This window comes from Falco peregrinus, chromosome 2 (genome assembly GCF_023634155.1).
Source record: "Falco peregrinus isolate bFalPer1 chromosome 2, bFalPer1.pri, whole genome shotgun sequence".
Taxonomy (NCBI): domain Eukaryota; kingdom Metazoa; phylum Chordata; class Aves; order Falconiformes; family Falconidae; genus Falco; species Falco peregrinus.
In genome coordinates this window covers 104,746,460-104,769,236 of record NC_073722.1, presented here as the reverse complement: position 1 = coordinate 104,769,236, position 22,777 = coordinate 104,746,460, and the positions used below count along the sequence as shown (strand labels likewise).

At 50.1% G+C, this 22,777-nt stretch overlaps 1 protein-coding gene across 3 annotated transcripts in view; it reads right to left on the bottom strand.

Annotated features, from left to right (window-relative positions):
- The window catches only part of CAMKK1 (calcium/calmodulin dependent protein kinase kinase 1), a 107,484-nt gene that overhangs the window by 10,979 nt on the left and 73,728 nt on the right, over positions 1-22,777 (bottom strand). For all 3 annotated transcript variants that reach the window (XM_055796738.1, XM_027791087.2, XM_005240578.3), the window contains exons 10-15: positions 14,197-14,396; positions 13,409-13,462; positions 11,769-11,842; positions 7,428-7,515; positions 5,077-5,205; positions 3,966-4,069 (exon numbers count right to left, since the gene is read on the bottom strand). In XM_055796738.1, the coding sequence (XP_055652713.1) occupies positions 3,966-4,069; positions 5,077-5,205; positions 7,428-7,515; positions 11,769-11,842; positions 13,409-13,462; positions 14,197-14,396 (649 nt within the window). The remainder of the gene's footprint in view (positions 1-3,965; positions 4,070-5,076; positions 5,206-7,427; positions 7,516-11,768; positions 11,843-13,408; positions 13,463-14,196; positions 14,397-22,777) is intronic.

Sequence of the window (22,777 nt, the reverse complement as noted above, 5' to 3'; positions counted from 1 at the left end):
GAGCAATAAAATGTGGTGAAGCCAGTGCTGACTCAATTAGGAGAAATCTGGAGCAGGCAGAAGAAACGTAGCACTAACAGAAACCCAGAACGTCACTGTGAATTTCAAAAATGTAACTGGCAAAATTAGAAAATGATCATTTGCTTCTGCAGCCACTGTTAATGAGGGCTTGAACCTGGCCATGGTCTGCAGGATCTGTGAGGTTCGATGAATCACCGCATCTTCTGGGAGATCCCGCACGGAAGGCAGGACCCTGCGCCACCCCACTGCTGTGCAGCTCCCAGGGTAAAGGCACAGCTGGCAGCGCTCGCACACGGCTTCTAGGTGTGTGTGTATGCTCTCGGGGGAGAGGCAGCCACTGCAAAACAAGAATTGCTACACTGGGGCATCCTCCTTTTAGTTCCCTTCAACCCAGGGAACGTGCCTGCTGTTTTAACAGCTGCCTTTTTAACTCTTCAGTGCTATTAAACAAAGCAATAAATAACACCCAGGAGAGGATTTGCTTCTTCCAGGTCTAAGGTGTGCTCAAAAGAGCCCTCTCTCCTCCCAGCACTAATTTAAGAACGATCTCAAGTCACCGGTGCCTTAATGGTGTCCCTCCAGAGGAACAACGGTTGTGACAAACGTGACAGACCTCCTGCTGTCGCAAAGGCTTCTGCCCATGCAGCTTCTGCACGAAGCATTGCCAAGAAGAGCCCAGCGCACTGGGTATAGGTAATGCAGGGAGGAATCAAAAAAAGGTTTGAGCACATGATTCAGTTTCCTCCTCGCCAAATCCCAAAGACTGAGCTTAAAGGACAGATCCATTTTAAGAACCATCAATTAGGCATCAAGTACCAGAAAGCAGACTCAGCTGACAGAGGATTTCCGGCAAAATACACACTCAGTACGGGCACAGATGTACGATCCTTGAAGCAGCAGTGAGGGGGGCTCTGGCAATTTCAAACAGCCTAATTTAATAAATGGAATGTGAAACCGGACTTTTCCAATTGCTTTTCTTTTTGCCTATAGAGAAGCACAAGTTATTTTCTACCTTTAACCAGAAGGAGATGAAATATTACAAAAGCTGATTTCTCTCTCTATATAAAGACGCTGCCCCTGGGGAGGAGAAGCTCTGTGGCAGAGAGCTTGGGAACTTGTGGCTTGTTTTTTTGCTCAGGTCCTTATAAGCAACCACACAGCAGCGTGGCCAGAGAGCAGTGGTGGCTGTGGGCACTGCCCTTCTGACACATCCCACTTTTGGGGTCCCCCATCCAGTTGCAGGGCTGGAAAAGGTGCCTGACGTGTAGGAACCCTGCAGAGCCTTTATGCTACAACGGTATTACCTGTTTCTGCCAGATCCTAGAAATTTATAGTCATCCAGACTTACTCAACACTGAATATTTAACCAACACAGCGCTATTCACAACATTTGCAAGGATGTTATATTTTATATGTGTATTAAGGGTGGTTTTACTACAGAACAACTCACTAGGAGTTAAGAACTGGATGGGCTTAGTACCTGCCTCTGTTTGCCCCTGTGGAAGTCCCACTGTAACTCACCGAACAATGAACATTCCCATTTAGACTCGGTTTACATAAAATCCATGTCATTAGATTCAACAAATCTATTTACATTTGAAGTAATTTTCATTAGATTCAATCAGTCTAGCATTTTTCAAAGTTGGAAATAATAATCGACATTCCTTAAAAAAACCCAAACCAACCACATTCCTGCTGTAGTGTTTAATATACGACACTATTTGTTGAAGAGATTTAGCCAATGTCTGTCTTTTGAACAGAAGGGTTTCGAGATCAGTTCTCAAAGCTCCAGTTGCACGTGAATTAATTTAGGATAAAGTCAACTGTTACTGCCCAAAATTGACACCGATGGCTTGAGGCTGAGAAATTAAGTGCAGGAGCTGGTGCAGTGCAGGGCTGGCCCGTTCATGTGCTTTTTGCACATTTCTAAGCGCTTGCACTGCTGGGCAGGGACCAGCCTGGCACGGCTGCAGCTCCATCCCTGACCTGGCATGTCTTTGTAACCCAAGGGCACTGGGCACAGCAATGCAACAGTGGAAATTATACACTTTTATACTTTTCGTATATTTAGTATATACTTTTATATATTTTCAGTCTTGTACAAGGAGCCTGAGTGCAAGCAGAGACTGAAATGAGTAGAGACAGGGGAAGATGCTGGTTCTGTATAAGCCGAGAAGAATTTGACTAGCACCTTTAGAAAGCAGACAAATAAAAGTGGAGGCTTACAGTTCATCCTGAAGGCCTAAAAACATTTTAAAAGGGATTAGACGTGGACAGTGTGGCAAATCAGGAACATCACAGCCACGTGAGATCAAATGAACTTTGAGCAGATCACAAAGCACCCGGCTCCAGGCACTAACCACAGCATCAAGGGTCCAGAAGCATTCCCACCAGCTGGTTAGTGGCATGGGCTTACGAGTCTCCCAAAGGTAAAGGGAGTTGGAAACAGGTTCAGGCTAACAGAAGAAGTGACCACCTTAAAATATCAATTGAGGCAGGGTTTATAAAGAAGAAATCCTGCTTTGCTCTGAATTAGCTGTCCCAGACAGTGGGAACCTCACAATAAATTTTTCTTCAAAATTAGTAAAAGTTCCACCATCCTAGAGCAACGCAGTGGCCAGGAACGACAGCAAAGATAAAGGGAGGGATGTGTGTCAAATTAGCACTAATTTGGAAGGCAATGAGCCAAGGGAAACAAATGAGAACAAACCCCTGGTGCTAAGCTGGCATGGGAGCTGTGACTGCCGCGCTCTTCAGATACATCCCCGCAGCAGCGCTCGCGTGCGCGGTGTTTAAATGTTAAACCAGTGTCTAACACTAACTGGTCCTGGACTCCAAGGTAAAGCCTTTGCTGAAGTCTCCAATACACAGCTGGGCCCTAAAGCATTATCATCCTTAATTGAGCTGTGCCCTGAAATCCCCGCACACCCGTGACAGCCAGACTCTATTTGCATCATCAGAGGCGCACAGAGACTTAGCACACCCTCACGGGAGTCTGCTAGGCACGGTACTGGGATTTTGGGTGGAAAAGGAACGTTTTAGGACAACACAGTTGCGTTGCGAACTGCAGCCTTACAGATCCTGTGGGGTGAGAACACGAAGATAATTGTCCCAAGTCAGGCTGATGGTCCAGCTGTTACTTAGGAGGGTGATGGCCCAGAATCCTGGCTCCAAAAAGGACCAGTAACAAAAATGAGGGAGAAAGAGTAAGAACCAAGTAAAGGAGAAAGGAATCCTCCCCCCACTCCTGTACATCCAAGACCACTGCGCTTAAAAATTGTTGACGAATTCGATTCATCAACATTAGATCAGTCAGTCAGTCATTTGTCTATTCCGTTTTTAATCCCAATACAGCCATTTGTACCCAGCCTCCAAAACAGCCTGTTGCAATGTGCTATTTCACTGGAAGTGTGAAAAAATACCGTATGTTTTCTCAAATGAAAAAGCAATGTCAAAGTGTTCTCCACTGCCTGCCCACGTGCCTCCGGGCTGTCTCTGCCTCGACTTGGGTCCCAGACCACAGACAAACCACATCATCCTATTTTTGACATTGTAAAACCTGCAAACTGCTCATCTGGCACCTTATCTGTTGAGAATTAAACCCTCCAATACATATCTAGACTAGCCTGCAAGTAAACTTATTTTAGTTCACCAATCTCTAACGGATCTTTAATCACAGGTAAAACCCAACCCAAGTTTAGCACCTTACATGCGTTTAGACCAAACCCATCTTACAGAGAGAACTGCATCTATAAGAAGACTTTTTAGGCTGCTTTAATGCATTGTAATTTAATCCTAGAGGACCGGAGGTAGATTTTATCTTCAGTGGTTGATTTAGAAGGGAGTTTTGTCCTCAAATGCTAAAAAAAAATTATTTGCCAACCGCATCCTTCGCCCTCCCCACACGCCTTTGCTCTGAGCCAGGCAAGGCCATACATACATACATCAGCAAGTTCCCTGGAGCAGACATGGATCTCTCCTCCCGCCTCGCCTGAACCTCGAATGGATTTCCAAAGGAGCGTTTCCTTAGCATGGCCTTCACTAGGATCTTGGAAGAAGAAAAACAGACCGGTGAGAACAGCAGGACTGGCTGGCTCCTTGACGCTATTTCACAGCAGTCTGACAACAGGTCCTTCAATAATTCAGCAGACATTTGACAGCATCACGGTGACAGCACCAACTGAAGGAACCTCTTGGACTTCCAGGCAGCCACAACAGCATTCCCTCAGGTGGCGAGCTCAGACCCCTGGCACACCATCACCAGCAAGAGGCCAAGCAGATGCTGCTGACCACTGCCTGCCACCCATGGTAGTCCAAGCCCATGAGGAGGAGGGACCGGAGCTCTCTCGGGCCATCCTCCCAGGCAGGTCCTGCTATCCAGGGGAAAGGCTGGTTTTACCTCCCCCAGCCGGCTGTTGGGGCGAGGGCCCATGTTAACATCACACCGCAAGAGCTGTGCAAATGGGTCCTTGTTGTGCTCAGCACTCTCTCCCCATGAGGAATCCCCCAAAGGCACCTACATCGTAATAATTGCCCGTAGGAGATCTCCAGCTGGCTACAGGCAAGCTGCTGAGAGAGCCCCCAACACCCACTTGTGCTCCCCCCACAATATATAGCAAGTGCCAGCTATATGTTCTGTGGCTGATGTCCTCTCCCTGCTTCTCTGGCGAGGTCACCTCCAGGTCTGGAGCCTTCATTGAGCATCCAAATCAGGTGCCTCATAACCTCTCTAGGTTAGTGAAACAAACCACACTTGGGATGCTTCTGGTGTTCTGGGATGTCTGATGCCAGACACTTTGGGGGTGGATGCCAAACCCTGCAGCTCCTAGGAGAGCAGCTACGATATAAACAGAACTGCTCACAGGGTCAGGCCCAGCAGAACCAGGCTGCTGTAGTGCTCAGAGACACAAAAAGTTCACACTGGGTTGAAAAGCCAAGCTTTTCATGCCAGGAACACATGTGGACCCTCTCCAAACCTCCTTCACTAGCTGAAGGCTTCAGCAAAGTACCACGCTCCCAACCCATGCAGAAGATGTGGCTGTGGTTTATACCTACCACAGCTGGCAAGCTCGGGATTGTCTTCACCGAGTTCTTCACCTCCTCCTCTGTCACCTCCACCACGGTACAGTGCTCCTCCTCCAGTGGGAGAGGCTCCTGGCCGCCCCTGGTCAGCCACGGATGCACCTGTGTGGGGAGGAGCACAGAGAGGGCAGGGGCTGTGGTGCTGGCGATGGGAGAGAAATGGGAGCGCAGGACCGATGACAGGGGTAAGTGCCGGTACTGCTCCATTTTCCACTTTCAGCAACGTGCTTCATCCCTTGGAAATTGGTGCAATCTGGTGCCTGGCCAGACAGCATCCCCCAGTGCCTGGTGCTGTCGCACCCACCGGCATCTTGGAGGAACCGACACCCTCTGAACCAAATCTGAAACGTTTTGGAAATCTGAGTTATCCTGAGCATTTTCATCTTTTTTTTTTTTTTCTCTCCTATGCATACACTTCATCTAGGGTTACAGGTGCTTGCTGCCGGGGAGAGTCAAGATCATTTATGCATCTGCACAAATGAGGGTTTAGTTGTGTAAAACGGAGCGCTCGTCAAGGCTTCATGCTTCTGCAACAGCCTCCTGCCTCTGGAAATAGCAAAATAATCCACCTGGGCACCACGTAAACCTCTCTGTACCCATGAAGGAGAGAGCAGGCAGCTTCCCACCACCCCTCCCCACTGCCGCTGGGGAAGGCAGCTGAGGGCAGGAGGGGGCGAGGGTCTCTGCTACCCACACCCGGGGTGGGATGTTTGTCAGGGAGATAGCTGATGGGTGCTGCCTTTAGAAACGCCTGCTTCACCCTCCAGGACGAGGAGTTTAATTAGGGTGGATGCTCACTGCCTACTGCCACTCCAGCTGGATGCAGGTGTCCAGAGTGTTCTCCAAGGGCTAAGTGACGAGCTGTTTTACAGCACTTAATTAAGGTGTGTTTTCCAAAGATCGTTAATCACGCTTGTAATAACTTTTCCAAGGCATGTCACCACATCCAGCCGTAAGCGAAATGAGGGCACTAAACCCTCCAGCCTACCTGGGGCTTGTCAACATTTCAGCTAGGCAAGGATGCTGTCCAGCCATTTGTTCACGTTCCTCATAGGAAACGATCTGCTTCATTTGTTTTGATGGTGAACAACAATTCCAAAGCCAGCTGGATGGAGCAGTTAAGATATTTGTCCAGCCTAACCCCCTTCTATAATTTTACTTCCCTCTTCCAGCTTTTGCCACATTTATCTTCAAAGTAGACATCAGAGATTTATCAAGGGGAAACAATCACATAGGAGAGGCAGCGTTGAGCTAATGCTTGCCAGCAGGAGGATGTTGGCAGCCACGTCAGGATTTTATCTTACAAGTAAGGGACGTGAAAAAGAAAGAGGAGTGTGAAAACAGGGGAAAACAGAAAGGGAGGGAACCCTGGGAGGAGGTGGCAGCAGCAGCCTGGAGTGACCACTTTGAAACATCTGCCTGTGCAAGAAGCTGAGGCTGGAGCCCTGCTACATGCTCTGCAGGGCAAAGCAGCTCCTCGGGGTTTGTCTGTGAATACCGGTACAGAGGGAGCCTACCATCCCCGTGGGCTGTGTCGGGCTCGCCTGCCCTCTCTAGGTTGGATTCCTCCGGCCAGGGCCTTCAGCCATGGTGGCGTCACCCCACAGTCACCAACAGCTGCCTCGTGAAGTCCCTTATGTTCAGCTCTGAGGGGCTTCCCACCATCGCTGGCTGTGGCTTCCTGGCAGGGAGGGAAAGGGATGTCCCATTCTTTCTTGGAGTTCATTTGCTTCAGTGGCAAAAGTGCTGGTGGTGGCCTGAGACAAAGCGCACAAGAGCTGTGTGCCCTGCAGAGGATGCTGATGGACCTCTGCAGAGATGCTGAGATTCTCCAGCAGGTCCGGGTCGACAGGAGGACAGAAAGCCCTGGCAAAACCAGAATGAAGCCAAACCCTACAAAGCATGATGTTCTACCAGGCCCATTTGTTTTTCCTGTTAATAAGCATCTCCCACGTAACACTGCTAGAAACCAACGTGCTGCCTCGAGGCTGCTGACCACAGGTCCCTCCCTGACAGCGCAGGTCCTGCAGCTAGCAGTGCCCACGGCAACGCTGATTCTCCTGGAAATTCACTGAGAATCAGCCAGCTTTTGAGTAATTTCAATTTAAATAAGGAAACAAGAAAGCTCTTGTCGATACTCCCCAAGCAAGCAGCAGCGACGGAGCTGTTACATGCCGCAAAACGCGCGCTCTCCCCTTCTGAGGTTGCATGCCAGAGAAAGCTCCCAAAACAAACACTGGGAACAGCTCTGCCTCGTTAGAAGGTACCAAAGGAAGAACAAAAGCAGAGGAGACAAAAGACTATAATACCAACGTCCAATTTACCTTAATTCTGGGGACAGTTATCCTTGTTTCTGGATTTTTATCCAGCATGCGTAGGATCAGCTCCTTGAGCTCGTCACTTATCTGTGTTCTGAGTAAAGAAAAGAGCAGCACACAGTTAGCAAGGGGACCAGGTGCAGGTCCTGCTCCCCTCAGAAGACATTTTCTCTACAAACCTGGCTTGAGAAGAAAGGGCTGGCTGGCTCGGTCCCTCCACAGGCCCCGCGGTCACGGCTGCAGGGTTTGGTTATCCCCCTCTGCCCACCACACATGCTCAAAATGCAGGACCAGGGATCAGGGGAATGGATCTAAGGGCACTTCTACAGACAGCTCTCAGGGGAATTTCAGAGGGCAGATTCTGGGACAACCAAGTGGTGCTGAGCAGGACTGGCGGTGTGTCTGTGATAAGGAAGGGCACAACCTGATCTGCCAAATCCGCATCACGAGCTGGACACAACATCCCCATGTGGCATTCAGGTTCCCAGCCAAGCCTGCAGGCTGCCCTAATTACATCGCTGCCACCAATGCGGACCCGTTCGGAAACTCGGGATTTCCTACCTGGATAGCTCAGCTTTGGTGTAACAAAAGGAGGAAAATCACAGATGTGACTAAGAGAAACACATTTAATTTTTGAACGCTCTTTCCAAGATCTAAACACCAGAGTGCCTGAAGCCACTCTATCCACACGGAACCCTTGGTCCTGCGGTCTGTCCCTCTGGCCCAAAGGCTTCCATGACTTCTGCTGCTAATGATACCGGCAACATCTTTTAAACAGACTTCATCTGTACCACCAAAATTTTGAAATAATAAAAATATTGAAATAAAATGCCAGCGTGTAACAGAATTGTAGTGAAAGCCTGCATCACAAGTGGCTTTTGAGGAGCTGTGATGGGAGATGGAGTTGGGTGGCATAAACTGTCACAGCCCAGCAGGGCTGGATTTCAGACTGGAAGCACCGATGAGGACCAGGTGCTGTGCCCACCTCTGCACCCCTCCCAAGCAGAGGAGGGCAGAAACTATCATAATCCTAAATGAAGACCACATCACAGTAAGGGATAGTGTAGTTTGACAAAAACTGGAGCTGCAGTTTAATAATTTAGGAATGCTTTGTGTGGACGTCGGTTAGGGGATCCTTAACCACAAGGAAATACTGCTTGTTCGGTGGGAAGGGACAGAAAATGGCTTCAGTTTAAAGTCTGAACACTTGTGGAGTTGCACCAAGGCTCTGCAGTATGCAGGGAATATGGTCCGGACCAGGGGAATGGCAGGATGAGTCCTTGGAGGCGTCCCGCTTCCCAGTGATGGTTTAGGTGGGAATGGGAAGAACCGTGCTGCTCTCAAGATGAGCTCCAGGCTCAGAAGAACAGCTCTGGGGAGCGACAGCACATTCAGCAGATCAGAATGAACAGAATTCTACGGCGGGACCACACTGAGCTGCAGGCGAGATGGTGTTTTTAAAATACTTTAACATCAGACCTGTGCCAAACTGGTGACAGCTTTATTTAAAATACAAGAGAGGGAAAGGATAACCACCAAACATTTCTGGGCACCAGATGGATTTCTGCACAGCACAGGCTTAATGCTATAAGGCAAAGCCCAGTAAGCAGGGTCACAAAGCGTCGGGGGGGTTGTGGCCAGGTAACAGATCGCATCACCCCGTCTCTGCTTGTCCTCTCTCCCTTCTGCCAGGGGGCATGCTGTACCCCACAGCGTTCTTCCTCTGAAAAGCCCGTGCTATCTGGACTTTCTCACAGTCATAGTCCTGTAACAGCTCTCAGGAAAATACCAAGCATCGTGGAGCTCAGCACCCGTTGGGGAGGGTTGCCAGCACCACAGATCATTTTACAGGGTGCCTGCAGAACACTGTCCTGGACTTCAGTTGTCCACCAGGAGGGAAACTTCTGGCTCTCCTAACACATGTCTGGACAGAAACTTCTCCAGCTTGCTTTCTAGTCATGCCAGCATCGTCAGGGTGTGAGCTAATCCCATTTACCTCCTGTCATGCCAAGGACTCACTGACATGAATGAGAACTCCAGAGCGATAAATATTTATCCCAGCGTCTCTAAGGGAAGGGAAGGGACAACGACGCCGGTACAGTCAGCTCCATCTCTGTCCTAAAGGTTGTCAGGAAACAGGCAACGAGTTTCCATGGACTGTCTGCCAACAGGAATGTGTCTTTTGTAGCCATGGTGAAATAAATTGAAACCAAAATAATCTTAACTGTAGTGAGGTGCTAATTCTGTGGGAGGTCACGGTGGATCCGCTCCAGTGAATTCCAGTTTTATGTGCATCTCTGCTGCTGCCTTCACCTAACAAATAGATGTAGCTTAGACAGCCGTCAACACCCAGTAACTGTCTGCTCCTCCAGCACCCTAACCAAGGGTGCAGCTTTTTTTAGACTGGGAGAGCAGGTCACCAAGAAATCCAAATAAATCACGCTGGCGGAACGGTCGCTGAAGGAAATGTCTGAATGAAGCAAAGGTTCTCAGCACAACCCAGTTAGCCCATTAAATGTTAATAACCTACAGCGGAGCCAGATGGGAACCGTCCCTTGTAAGCTGACTGCTAACCCAAACATATGATGGCTGAGAGGGTGGGCATCTTGCCAGGACCCAAGCAAGCAGGGAAGCAGGGAGAAGGCTGCCAGGGATACATAAACAATTTTTTCTTTTTTTTTTTTTTTTCCTTTTTTGCTGCAGTGCTGTCAAGACAAAGTCCTGCCCTGCCCACAGAGCAGCCGGTGGGAACGCAGTCACGCAGCACAACCAGCCTTCGTGCCCTTCATGCCTGGAGCCTGGCTAGCTGTACCACCTCACCCCCAGCATGGGGCTGGCTTGCCAGAACTGCTCCAGACCCACGCCCGGGGACCGTGTTTGCCATCTAACAAGTGGTCTGAGCTTGTGGCCGCGGGTCCTTGGTCTGTGTGCTCCACACCGTCCCCAGCGCGGGCTCCAGCAGCCGGAGCGGAGGTGGCTCTGCCCGAGCTATCTGCAGCGGCTGCACTGCAGAGTGGGAATGGGAATGGAGAGGTGATTAATGCAGCCCACGGAGCCTGGGACATGAGTCATCCCATCTGAAGCACATCTCTAAAATAGGACAGCCCGAGCACCCCGTGCTTTCTGCAGGCTCAGGAGGAAGCCTGGGCCTGCCAAGGCAGAGGCGCAGCCCTTTGCTGTAGGTGCCCAAAAATTCAGCCAGCATCTCACAAAAATTAATGTAATCGATGGTGGATACATGGATGTATCGCAGGCTGCCTGACCACATCCCTCCCTTCCTCCCTAATACCAGATGGGCCTTTCATTAGAGTTTTAATTTATCCGTGCTTGTTCTAAATCAAGTCATTTTATCTCTCTGTTTTTATTAGAATGAGCAACTGGGTCCAGAAGGTCACAAATGCTTTGCCTGACTACTGTGCTGATTCAGGAAGGAAAATAAGAGTCCAGCTTTGGCTACTTCACCTGATGAGCAACCAGGAGAAGAATAATTAATCACCAACAGAGAGTCACGTGAGGCTTGCGAATGAAGGGAATGCCAAGGAGCGGCTAGTACAGGAGGGGAAAGGCACAGTGGCGCAGCGCAGAGCCCGAGCACACGCTGAGCGTGACCATCTCCTGGTCACCCCCGCTAGCCCAGCCCAGCCGTCCCCACCAACAGCTCTGGCTTGGACGACATGGGTTTCCTTCCCTGACCAGAGCAGGGTGGGTGGCAGCCTCTCAGTATCAAATGGGTACATTCATTTCTGGTTTTTTCCATAAATGGCTCCAGTCTGCCGGCACACGAGACAAACCCGTATCTTCCTGGAGCGTGTTGGGTGAGGCAGAGGAGTGGGGGTGCTGTGGCTGTGTACCTCAGGACAAGCATCCTTCCATCAAACACTTCCCCCAGCTCCAAGGCAAGTCCACAGAAGCAGCGTGTGTTTATTTAGACTGAGCCTGAGGTCTATAAACCATTGCTTTTGAAAACAAATACACTGAATCATTCTGATAGCTACCGCACAGGGAGAAACACAGAACCCCAGCCAAACCATGCATCCAGCACCCCCGGGATCAAGTTAGCTGGGGCAGAACGTGAGACCCATACCGAAACCCTTTCACTTCCCATGATTTCAAGAGCCATTTCCTTCAGTCCGTGTCTGCACAACATGGACACAAGAGCAGCAGAGGCAGCTGTAACGCCTCGACAACATCAGCAGCACAAAACGCACGTGAAGGACCCAGGAGAAGGCAAAGCACCTCACCCCCCTTGTCCGTCCCTCCGCTGTGACCTACTGGCACTTACGCTGCACAGGGAGTAACGCTGCATACGGACCTTTATCTTACAGTAGCTGAATAAAGTTTACTTACTCTTCTGGGAACTCTACAGGCTTGTTCTTGATCCTGTTATGAAGACCCAGAATATATTCATCTATAAAAGGGCACTGCAAAACAAACAAAAGATTTTTCAGTTGTCAGAGACCCCAGCACTGCTTAGACATTTATCATGCATCTAACAGCAGACTCTCTCCATTTTACACAGAGATGGAAATAAATAAAATATCCCTACACACAATAAATTAACTTGTTCCTTATTAAAAAATAAATGCGGAACAGCAGAGGGATTTTAAGTAATACATAATTGGATGGGGATAGCCCCTCCATCTACCCTCCCAGGTGACCACGAGCTTCTCGTTTTCCTTTTCTTTGCTCCACTTCTGCCTGGAAAATGAAGACACAGACACCAGCTGCCGTGTATCACTGCGTTCACGTCTCTGTGTGACAAGCATCATTTGGAGCTCAGTATTACTCTAAAAATGCTTGGATTTCCACTTTGAATTCAGATATCTAGATTCAAAGCGTGTTTTCCTCCAGCACAACTTTTTACACTGGATTCATTTAGACCTAGATTCTGGCTCTTCCCACCTGGCAGGGCAGCAGCAGGGGATGCAGGAGCAGCATATCCACAGCCCCTACAAACATCTGCATCAACACTGGAGCATCTATGCTTGTTTTAGTGGGCTGCTGGTGGGCCCTGTCTCAGCCTGCCTGGCCAAATGAAGTTATGAAATATAAAATAGGAACAAAAGGTACAATATTTACTGCATAGGGTCACATGGAATAGATAAACATATTCCTGAGCTTGGCTTTATATCCCCCCTCTTTCCTTCCTCCAGTGCTTGCCATAGAGGTTACATCACCATGAGGTTACATCACAATATAAAAATCAAGGTTATACCCTTTCACTTGAGGATTTGGCCCAAATGAGACATCATTATAGACACAGGTCAGAGAATACCTTCCATCCTGACACAGCTCAGCAATATCACCCCAGCAACGGAGATAGTTCTGCCTCTGCCACCCCCGCCAGCCACTTCTTACCCCTCAGCTGGATGCTTTATGCTTGTGTGGTGGGACCTGCAGCGGTCCGTGCTTGCACAGGAGGTTCAGCTAACATACCTGCACACACGGACCACATGTACCTGCTGTACTGCTTGTCCTGGGAGAGAGTGGCTGGGATGGGGGGCTTCTGGCCACAGGAGAGGGAAAAGCCACGACAAGACATGGCGTTTGCAGAAGGCAGCTCTGGAGAGCTGGCTCTGCCAAAGGGGCTCCATCTGGCCCCACTTGGCTTTGGCAGACAGAGCTCTCTGCAATCTGGTTTGCCAAAGCGCTGCAGTCGCTTGGGATCACAAACCTATGCCTCTCTCCATGCTCTCTCTGGCTTGTTTCTAAATAGAGGCAATGTGGATAACCTCCCAGCAAACTGCTGCTGGTGGTGCTGCTGATGCTGCTCTGGGTTTGTAGAACGAACAGCTCTGTATACAGCTACCAGCTCTAGAAACTCTCCTTTCCACAGATCACAACGTCAGCCCCTTCCCATCTGCATGGTGATTTAGGAAAACAGGAGCTTGCAGGAGATCTTTGTTTCTAATATTTGCCTTTATTTTGGAAAGGAACGAGTCAAAAGCCAGGCAGGCAGAGGCTCCAGCATCGACAAGCCAGCTTACCTTCCCGTAAACAAAGCAGTACAGCGTAATTCCCATGGCCCATACGTCAAGTGCCTGAAAGAAAGCATGTACAGGCAGTAAATGAGATACAACGCAGAGATGATCTGAATGAGCTGAATTTCCCCACTGATTCACAGACCGTTATTTGTACGCGTTTAATGTTTTCTATTTTACTGCGTAGAGTCTCTCTGAAGTTGGGTTCCTAAAGGCATCTGTAGCACACCTGGGGAACGAGGACCGTGCTGGGCCAGATGTTGCTTTCCTTGTCCTTGCTGTGGAGTGCAGGGACTAGCCAGCAGCCCCTTCTTGCAGGAGATTGCACCACTCAAAGCTGAATCTCAAATTCTTCCAGGCACCACCCGACCCCGACCCCCCCCCCCCCCCCCGCGACGCCCATCAGGCCCTATCTCCATGTCTGCATTACAGCCCTCTGCAGCGCCACTCACTTCCAAGGGATCAGGATACAACCTTGGTGCCCAGCAGCCCTCTGTGCCTCAATTATTTTGGAAGGGAACCATAAGAGATTCCTCCTTTCCCTTGGAGCAGAGGAAGGGCTCTAACACGGCTCCCGCCTGGCCAGGGATCTGCAGCAAAGTCCGTCTGCCTGCAAAAACATCCAGGGTTTTGCCTGGACTGAACACAAAATCAGAGCTTCAGTTTTACTTAATAACAACCCTGATTTGCACTGCAATCCCTGGGTGGGCAACATACAAAGGATGCAGGTGTGGTGCTGCCCTTTGTGCCATGCTGGGGGTCCCAGGAGGCATCAGCCATCAGCAAAGACCTACCTTTCCACTGAAACTTTTGCCAGTGTCTGAAATGGCCTCTGGTGCCATGAAGGCTGGTGTCCCTGCCGTGCTGGAAAGCTGGGCATCGTTCCCTTCAAATTGATTGCTGACTCCAAAATCAGCGATTTTGACGTGCCCGTCATCTCCTAAGAGCAAGTTGGAAGGCTTGATGTCCCGGTGAATGATCTTCTGGTAGTGCACTACAAAAAAAACCACAAAACCAGGAGCATGGTCTGTCATGGCAACCAGGGGAAACCCTTCCAAGAGGATGAAAACAAAGGTACAAGCTCAGGCACCCCACTTAAAGCTGCTGCTGGATATGCAGCATAGCACAGTCGAAGTGCCAGTTCCTATAACCATTTCTCTGCAGCGCCTCACTGGGACGTACACCAGAGCACGATGCTCAGAAACACATCAGTCCCCAGGAATTATGCACAGAACAGACACAAACCCAGCAGCCGCCCCACCGAGCAGAGCTGCTAGAGAAGAAAATTGTGAAAATCCTGCAGGTTTGCTTGGCCTCATCGGACCAGCTGATGGGTCAGGGAACTCGCTGTATTAAAAGTTTACAGGATCCAAATAAAAAGGTTCATTTTTCATGGGTTTATTTCGCATTAGCTACAAAGCTAATCAAAAGGGGCAGAACAAAACAGATCCAAGAGGGGGGATTTAGGCAACTAGCAGCTGAGTGCCAGCTCCAGCCAACAGCTCGGAATCAGTGGGTGTTCCCAACTCAAAAGATGCTTCTGACCAGGGAGCAATCACCAGCTGGCTGGTGCCAGCCCCCCTCCCCCCCCCAAAAAAAAAAAAGGCAGTCTCCTTCTAGCCATGCTTCACAACGGAGCCCACAAATAGAGAAACCACCTCATCTGGCTTTGCATCACCCCAAGCCCCCCACCACACAAAGCCACCAGCCACTCCAGCCACTCTCACACCCAGAGCTGTGGTCCTTCAGAACCCTCCTGGGCATGACCCGTCACTCCATGGGGCTGCAGCAAAGACTCCAGCTCTGTCCCGGCGCCACAAGGCCAGCTGCGGGCACCGGCTGAAGAGCTCATACATCAAAAATGAAAATAAATCCTTGCAAAGAGGTTGGAGGCTGAGATGCACTGAAAACAGCGATGACAAAAGCCCTCTCGTTACAAGCCACCTGGGAAGCAGTGTGGCCATTTCTGGGCCACCGAGTGAAGCAGGAGGCTGTAGGAAAGTGGCTGACGTCTCAGAAACTTGGAGACCAAATGTAAAAGTCAAAAAACCAACTTTCTGAACACAAAATGACCCCAAAAGCAGAACTTTAGAAAATCAAGAGACTTCACTGCACAGGAGAGGAAATCCTCTAAGTCTTTCCTGCCCTTCCCAGGTGAAGGGACCCCCCCAGCCTCCCTCCTCCCCCAGCCCCAACCACTATTTTCACATTGCCTTCTTGCAAACGGAGCATGTTGGTTTTTATACCTCCCCACGAGCACTTTTCACATCTCCCAGGAAATAGGCAATGGGGTGGAAGAAAATGCTGCTCTAACCCTTTCCTGCTTTACAAACCTGGTCAACACGTTGCCCCAACGGCAGCCTGCCCTACGGAGCATCCCAGTTTGTGTCTTAGGACCAAGAAGGAACAAACTTCACATCACTGCTCTGCTCGTTTCAAGCCAACCTTCCAGCAGGCTGTGTCTGGGGAGGGGAAGTCACGCTTGCAGATACTTTTCCTTCAAAGGACCTCTCCTGATATTTAAAGGACTGTCAGGGAATGCTGTCCTTGGCACATTAAAGAGCTGATCTGGTGGTCCAGCAGACAAAAACTTGCTGGAGAGCACCGGTGCTTCCATCTCCTTCCAGATGCACAGCAACTGCATGGCCACGCTGCGATGTGAGCCCGTTAATGCTGCAACAGCCCAGCCAGACAGTCAGGATAAACACCGAAAACCCTGCAGCAACAGCAATTACGAGGACACATCTGCTCTGCAGCAAATCTGGTGGCAAGCTGACATTTCATTATGGTAATATAGGAAGAAAAAAAAAAAAAAAAAAAAAGAAAAGGGATGGGGGGGAGTGAAGTTTCCCTTCAGGAGATGATGAGCTGCCTATCAAGCAGGTGTCTGCTCTCATGCCTGATACCACAGGGCTAAGATTTCCAATGCCTCTAAAAAATATACACCCTCCAAATATACGTGGGCTATACAAGTAGCTCTCTGGAGCTAAGCCTGTGAAAACCGAGGGGGTTACACTAGGCAAGCAGGTACTCCAGGCTTTTTATTATTTCTTCCATATGGGAAAACAAAACAACCCAAACCGAAACCACAAACCAATTCCCTGGTCAAATAACTCTTTATTTCATAAAACACATGCCCTGCCTTTGCGCAATCTGACGAAGGTAGAGTGAAAATGCGGGCAGTTTGCCAGATGCCCTGTGTTTGCTCAGCACCCATCTCAGCCTGGTACCCAGCAGGGCAGGGTACCCGTTACGCAGAGCAGCAATATGACTGTTGAACCAAAAAAATCAAAACCACATCCTTTGCAAAACTCAAAGCCATCAAACACTTGGATCAATGCACATCTGCGTTTCCCAGACCAGAACATCCACGTGCTTGACATGATCGTGAGGGCCAGTGATCGCCTGACCTCAACAGCTCAGAGGAGAGAATCAGCACAAGTGCCTGCAGGGCGGAGGAGCACAGGTTGCACTTGCAGAAGCGAGCCCGTATCCCAGGCCTATGCCATGCAATGTCAACCAGGTGCTTCTGCAAACCTGGCACCTGCTTTAAAACATAAACCGGAATGGGAAGGAGATGGGTGTGGAGGGAAGTGGCCGGCCAGGTCAGGACCGGCAGCGCTGGGAGCAGTGCCCAGCCCACGCGCCGTGCTGCTTTGCCGTGCTGTTTGGGTGACAGCAATGAAAGCCTTGTGCCAGCTGGCTCAACAGGCTTCTTGCTGTCTGCAAATCCTCCTCCCTACCCAGCTGCCTTGTGCAGAGGCAACAGCCATGAAGGGAGAAGGATGGGGGACAGGAACAGCACGTTGAGCACCACCTGGTGTAAATGAACAAGGAAAAATTCTAACAGCAAGAGCTCCCGTCTAACCAGAAATGATTTGGTGTGGAGCTGCTAATCTGATGAAGGCAACCTGAAATCCCTTTCGTGCTCTGAAGAAACACAGTTCCTAAGGTCCCAGTCTTCCAGCTGCTGTGGGCGCACTCCCCTGCACAGCCATCCAAAACAGGTTTCACAATGCACAGCCCGATCCTCTCCTGCGCTGTGCCTCACCACTGGTGCAGTTCAGTACAACACAGGACTGCAGAAAGAATAAAAGATTCCCCCAAATCATTGCCAAGTCTTCTTGTAGGCAAGAGGTAAAAACCTGGCTTGTTTGAGAGCTGCAGCAAGCAAGCTTATTTGCAGGACACCAACACGACTAAGCTCAGAAAAACTTTCCAAATTACCAACTTCTGCGGCAAGTTCAGACCATTTGCAGATAAGGCGTTGCAGGGAGAAGGGCAGGGAACAATGATTTCAGCAGGGCTGGCCGAAGGCTGACTGGCCAAGTGGCAGGATGTGCCTGCAGTGACACGAGCATCACTGCCACACGCTCCGAAAGGAGCCCGGGGACAGCCTCCTGCAGGAAAGATACTTGTTAAACCAGCGTGATCTACATTTCCAGCACAACACTCAAAGGAAAAGATGGTGTTATCCCTGCAGAACTCCAGAGGGATGGCTGAGCATCGCAGGCATAAAGCCTGTCACTAACAACACCCTCCAGACTGCTAATAACTGTACAGAAGGGACACCGCCAAGGAGCACACAACTCACTGAGCCACCCAAGGGGAGCAGGTGACAGCCTCAATCAAACACAATCACCAGCACAAATTAACCCTCTAATTTCATCAGCCTGAAGCACCTGGGAGCAAGTTTCTTCCCTCTCCAGATGTAAGAGCAGCAGGCAGGAAGGCACCTTTGTTAGGATCGCTATTCAATGTCTCTGGAAGCCAGGACTAGAGGTCCCAGAAACAAAACCCTCGTCCTGTCCTTGGGATTAAGGACATGTTGCGACACCACCGCTAACAACAGGAGCAGGGCTGCGGCAGGCACAGAAGAGAAGGAAAAACACTTGTAACACCTGAAGCAAACCCTCAAATGTGCTTTAAAAAACATAAGCGAAATCACTATCTGTATCGCTGCACCTAAACTTGCTCCATGAGCATTTGGGAATTTTAAACCAACCCTTAATGGGTTAACATGACCTCCCCTTAATGGGGCAGCTGGGACCCCTAAGTTGAGTCTGCGCCTTCGAGGGAACTTCCAGCTACTCTGCATCCTCAAAGAGACCGGCCATGGCAAGGCGTTGGGTTTTTCACTTGTGCCATGCCAGAAAGAGTCACAAAGCAGGCAGACATCAGCCCTGTCGAGCCTGCCCTCAGACCCACACCACCCAGCCACGGGGACGCGGCTGCTGGATGCACGCAGCCTTAGGAAGGACCATCCCATCGGTGCTCCCTTCCCAGCTCCCCACCACCACACGCAAGGGTGACATCAACAGCTAAAAATCACCCGTTCCGATGGGAATGTACCTGTTAACATTGATGCTGAGCTGGACAAAGCAGAGCACTTCGCTGAAGCCGCTTCAGCAACCTGACAAAATAGTGCCATGCGTAGCTTTTCCCTGGAAAGGACTGTGCTCTCAGAGAAGAGGTTTGTGCTCTCAAAGCTTGCTGGAACAATTCCCCTGGGCTCGAAGATCCTCTGCACTTTCTGTGCTGACAGACCGGATTCAAAGAAGGGATCGATACCTCTTCATAGTGAAAATAAGGCAACGTAAATTATTACAGAGCCCTTAGAAGAAAGTCTGATTCTGCAGCGCTCTGTTAAATTCGGTTTTAGGGGACCCATCTGTCACTGCAGTGGAAAGGTAACTATTTCAGGCATATTTGCATCAATCCCATGGATTTCTGGAGCATCTAGGCGAAGATCCCAAAGCACATTAGCTTTGCTAACAAAATACTTGTTTGCTAAACCTCACAGCCACCCTGTGAACCAAGCGGGCAGGACAGCTGAGGGCCCATTTATTACGTTTTCATCACCGCTTGTGTTAGAAAGCTTGAGCAGGCACACGTGAAGTTGGACTAAGTGGAGCCCTAGAGCCCCGAGGTGCTCAGAAACAAGGGAAATCATTCCTAAAACTCTGGGCTGTGCCCTGACTTTGGGCATGGAGAGCAGGCACCTATGAAAAGCCTGCTGAAGGCTGATGCTACGTGGTCCAGAGTTACAACCTCATTGGAGGATTCAGAGTGCTCAGGGTGTGAGCAACAACTGGGAAAGGACTATCTCCTTCCCAGTTTCAGACAGAGCCTCTAGCAGGTAATGTTGCACCCCCTGCCTAGAGCAGCTGGGATGAACTTGTACTGGGCTGTTCAAATTTGAGCCCAGATGGAACAGCTACCCAAAATAAAAGGTCTCCTCGAAAATCTGGCTTTTCAGGGTTTTGTTCTGTTTCTTCATCACAATGTATTTTAATTCAGTTGGTATTAGCAGCACAGATACAATAGTTGGAGTATTTATGTCCAAACCAGGGTCATCCCAAGTTTCTCCGAGCAATAGGGATGTGGGGTGAGCCGTGCTGGGGCTGCCTGTCCTCCTGCTTTCCACCTTCACAACAGGGGCAGAAAAAAGCACCCGCAGCTTCCTGAAAATTCCTGAAAAGCTGCCTGTGACTGTGCCGCTGGTCTTTAGGGCAGACCTTGTCCCAGGATGGACTCTGAACACCTCTCCGGTGGCACACATGGATGACCCGCATCCTATCGGCAGTTTCAGGCAGCCTGCACCCACTTCTCCCCGCCATCCGCAGCACAAACATGGTTTCTCATCCTTGGCCCTAGACAATAAGACAGCATGTCTTTCACGCCAAGAGACTGTCACAGCTGCCTGGTGGCACTTGGTGCCTCCAAGCCTCTGGTGGTACTCGGTGCCTGCCAACACTCTGGGTGCTGACTGTCCAGGGAACAAGCAGCTGGTTTGTACTTCCAGGTCACTAAACACGGCCATTTAGGACCCTGCTTTGGCAACCCACTGACCATCGTCTCCATGAAAAGCCATCAGGTGATGTGGGAATGGTATGAAAAGAAAGCACAGGCTTACGTGCCTCTGAATGGGGGTCAGCATCCCTGCAGAACTGAGCTTGCAATAGAGCCAAATGACTTCAATGACAAAATGAAGCTCTTGCAGAAAGTCAGCACCCCAAGCATCATCGCTGCTGTTCGCATGCACGTTGCCCGGAGTGCACCCCAGCCCCTCTGGGAGGTACAGGGTCCCGGAGCATCACGGCTTTAAACTGTGCTGTGGCTTAAAAATCCTGCAGCATTCATATCTTGGAGCAGTGTCCAGGCAGGGGTGACCCCCCAGTAGCTGTGGTACAGTAGATGGGGCTGGAGAAAGGAGCAGGTTTTGGGGAGGATCTCTGCTGCATCCAGCCCTGCCTGTGCTCTCTGCAGGGCTCCTGCCACCCTGTCTCCCTGCTCCATTGCTGCTCCTCAGCAAAGCCCCACTGAGCACATCATTTCTTTCTCATCAGTCCCTTGGGTGCCTTCAGTGGGACAAGGCAGCTTTTTTCAGAACATGCAACTCATCTCACAAATGCTCCTCATTTCTAGATGCCGCAGGCTACTCAGAGGCTAAACAAATTTTCCTTTTCATTCAGAAGCAAACGCCTGGGAACTGTCTGACTAGATGAACAGCCAGTGAAGACCAAGAAGGAGCAGACACAGAAGTGCTTGGTCCTTTAAAAAAAGGTGCTTTTCACTGCATTCCCTTCTGGAAACCTTTGAGCTCCAGCAGGTTAGTACCAACTTGCTAAAAGCTCATTTAAAAATTATACATATAAAATTTCTCAACGCGCTGACACATCCTGCTATTTACTGAGGCCAATGTTGAATTATCCTTGATTAAAACCAGAATCCCATTCCCATTCAAGGGCAAAAGCAATCCAGACGATGCTACTGCAGAGTCTGCTTAGTATTACTCTCACATCCCCCCTCTAGCGAAGAAATGATTTAACACCCTCCCAAGGAAACGGCTGCACCACCATCCAGAGCTCAAACTGGATGTTTAAACCTCTGTCCTTGCCCACAACGCTCCGCTGAGAGCCGGAGGACAGGGATGTAGCGGGCAGTGCAAGGGGAACACCTTTCCTCCCATGCTCAGCTCCTTGCAGGGTTTGGTGTAGCAGCAGGGGCAAGGATCCCAGCTCTGATCTTCTCAGCTCTGTTTCGCTACTTTGCAGCTCTCTTGCTGCATCCACCAAACCTCTGCTACTCGAGTACGTTGCTTAAGCGAGGGTTTTACAAAGGGGGATCCCGATACACAGCCCTTCGGAAGGGTTCAGCTCCCGTTCGGGCTCCATCTCCAGCGCCCAGCTGACTGCCTGCTCCTGGCAGAAGCAGTAGGGGTGGGATGCTGCTGGTAGGAAGCAACGGAGAAGAGGAAGGTGAGGCCAAAGGCTGCCCTTCTACCGCTGTGCTCCAACCCACACGAGCACACCGTGTATCACTGGTCACAGAGGACACGCAGAGCTTGCTGCCAGTGACACACACGTCAAGTCAAGGGACGTGCTGGGAAGGTGAGGAGCAGGGACGTGCAGCGAGCGCTGCCCAAACCACCTGCACAGTCTGTGCCATGGGCTGCTTCTAACCCCGAGCACAAGCACTGGTGGAACTGCTTCAAACAACAAAAGTCAAAGTGCCTGATCTTCCTTCAGAGGCTCTAACACATCTCTCTGATCTGCTCCACCAGCTCATTAACTCTCTCTTAGACAAAAGTCCTCATCGATCAGTATCAGCAACACTTGTAGCTACATGAAAGGTTTTTTGTTTGGTTTTCTAAGCATCTGAAGAGAGCTTGTCTGAATGTGATAAAACACAAGCCAGGCAAGCCAGTCCCTCTTCTCCTGGTGGTGTCACTTATAACACCCAGCACTCAGCAGTGGTGGCTGCAGTGTCACATCAACACGCTCCATTTCGAGGAGCTCGGAACTTGTGCAGGCAAGAGGCAGGAGCAGAGAAGGAGCAGGTCCCTGTTTCCCACATGGGAATGGAGGCACAGGTGGATCAAGTAGTTTGCTAGGAACAGTAGAGTTCCAGCTCTGCTGGCCCACACCAACATGAGGTCCAAGGAACTCACCTCTGAGCAGAGCCAAACCAGATCAAACCCATCTACACCACTGATGCTTCACCGCACCTACCCCAGCTTACATTGCAGTAGATATCCTTCAGAAGAGACAAGCCTGTGTTGACTCAGACGTTGATATATTTGCTTGATTTTCCTTTTAAGATAATGGAAACTACACTCACATATTGATGATCAAGTAGATTGAGTCTTATCTCAGAAAAGCCAGCCTTGATCTGCACATCAGGTACTTTGTTACTGCTCCAGGCTGAGCGCGCAGGGCTCTGGAGCATCGCAGGCATCCCTACAGGTGCCCTGCAGAGACCTGCTGCTGGAAAGGTGACATCCCAACAGCTTTAGCCACTTGTCACGACCCTCCCCTCAACCCAATAGCTCAGCTGAGACAAGCATGCTCTGCAGAGGGGCCAGAACTGCCA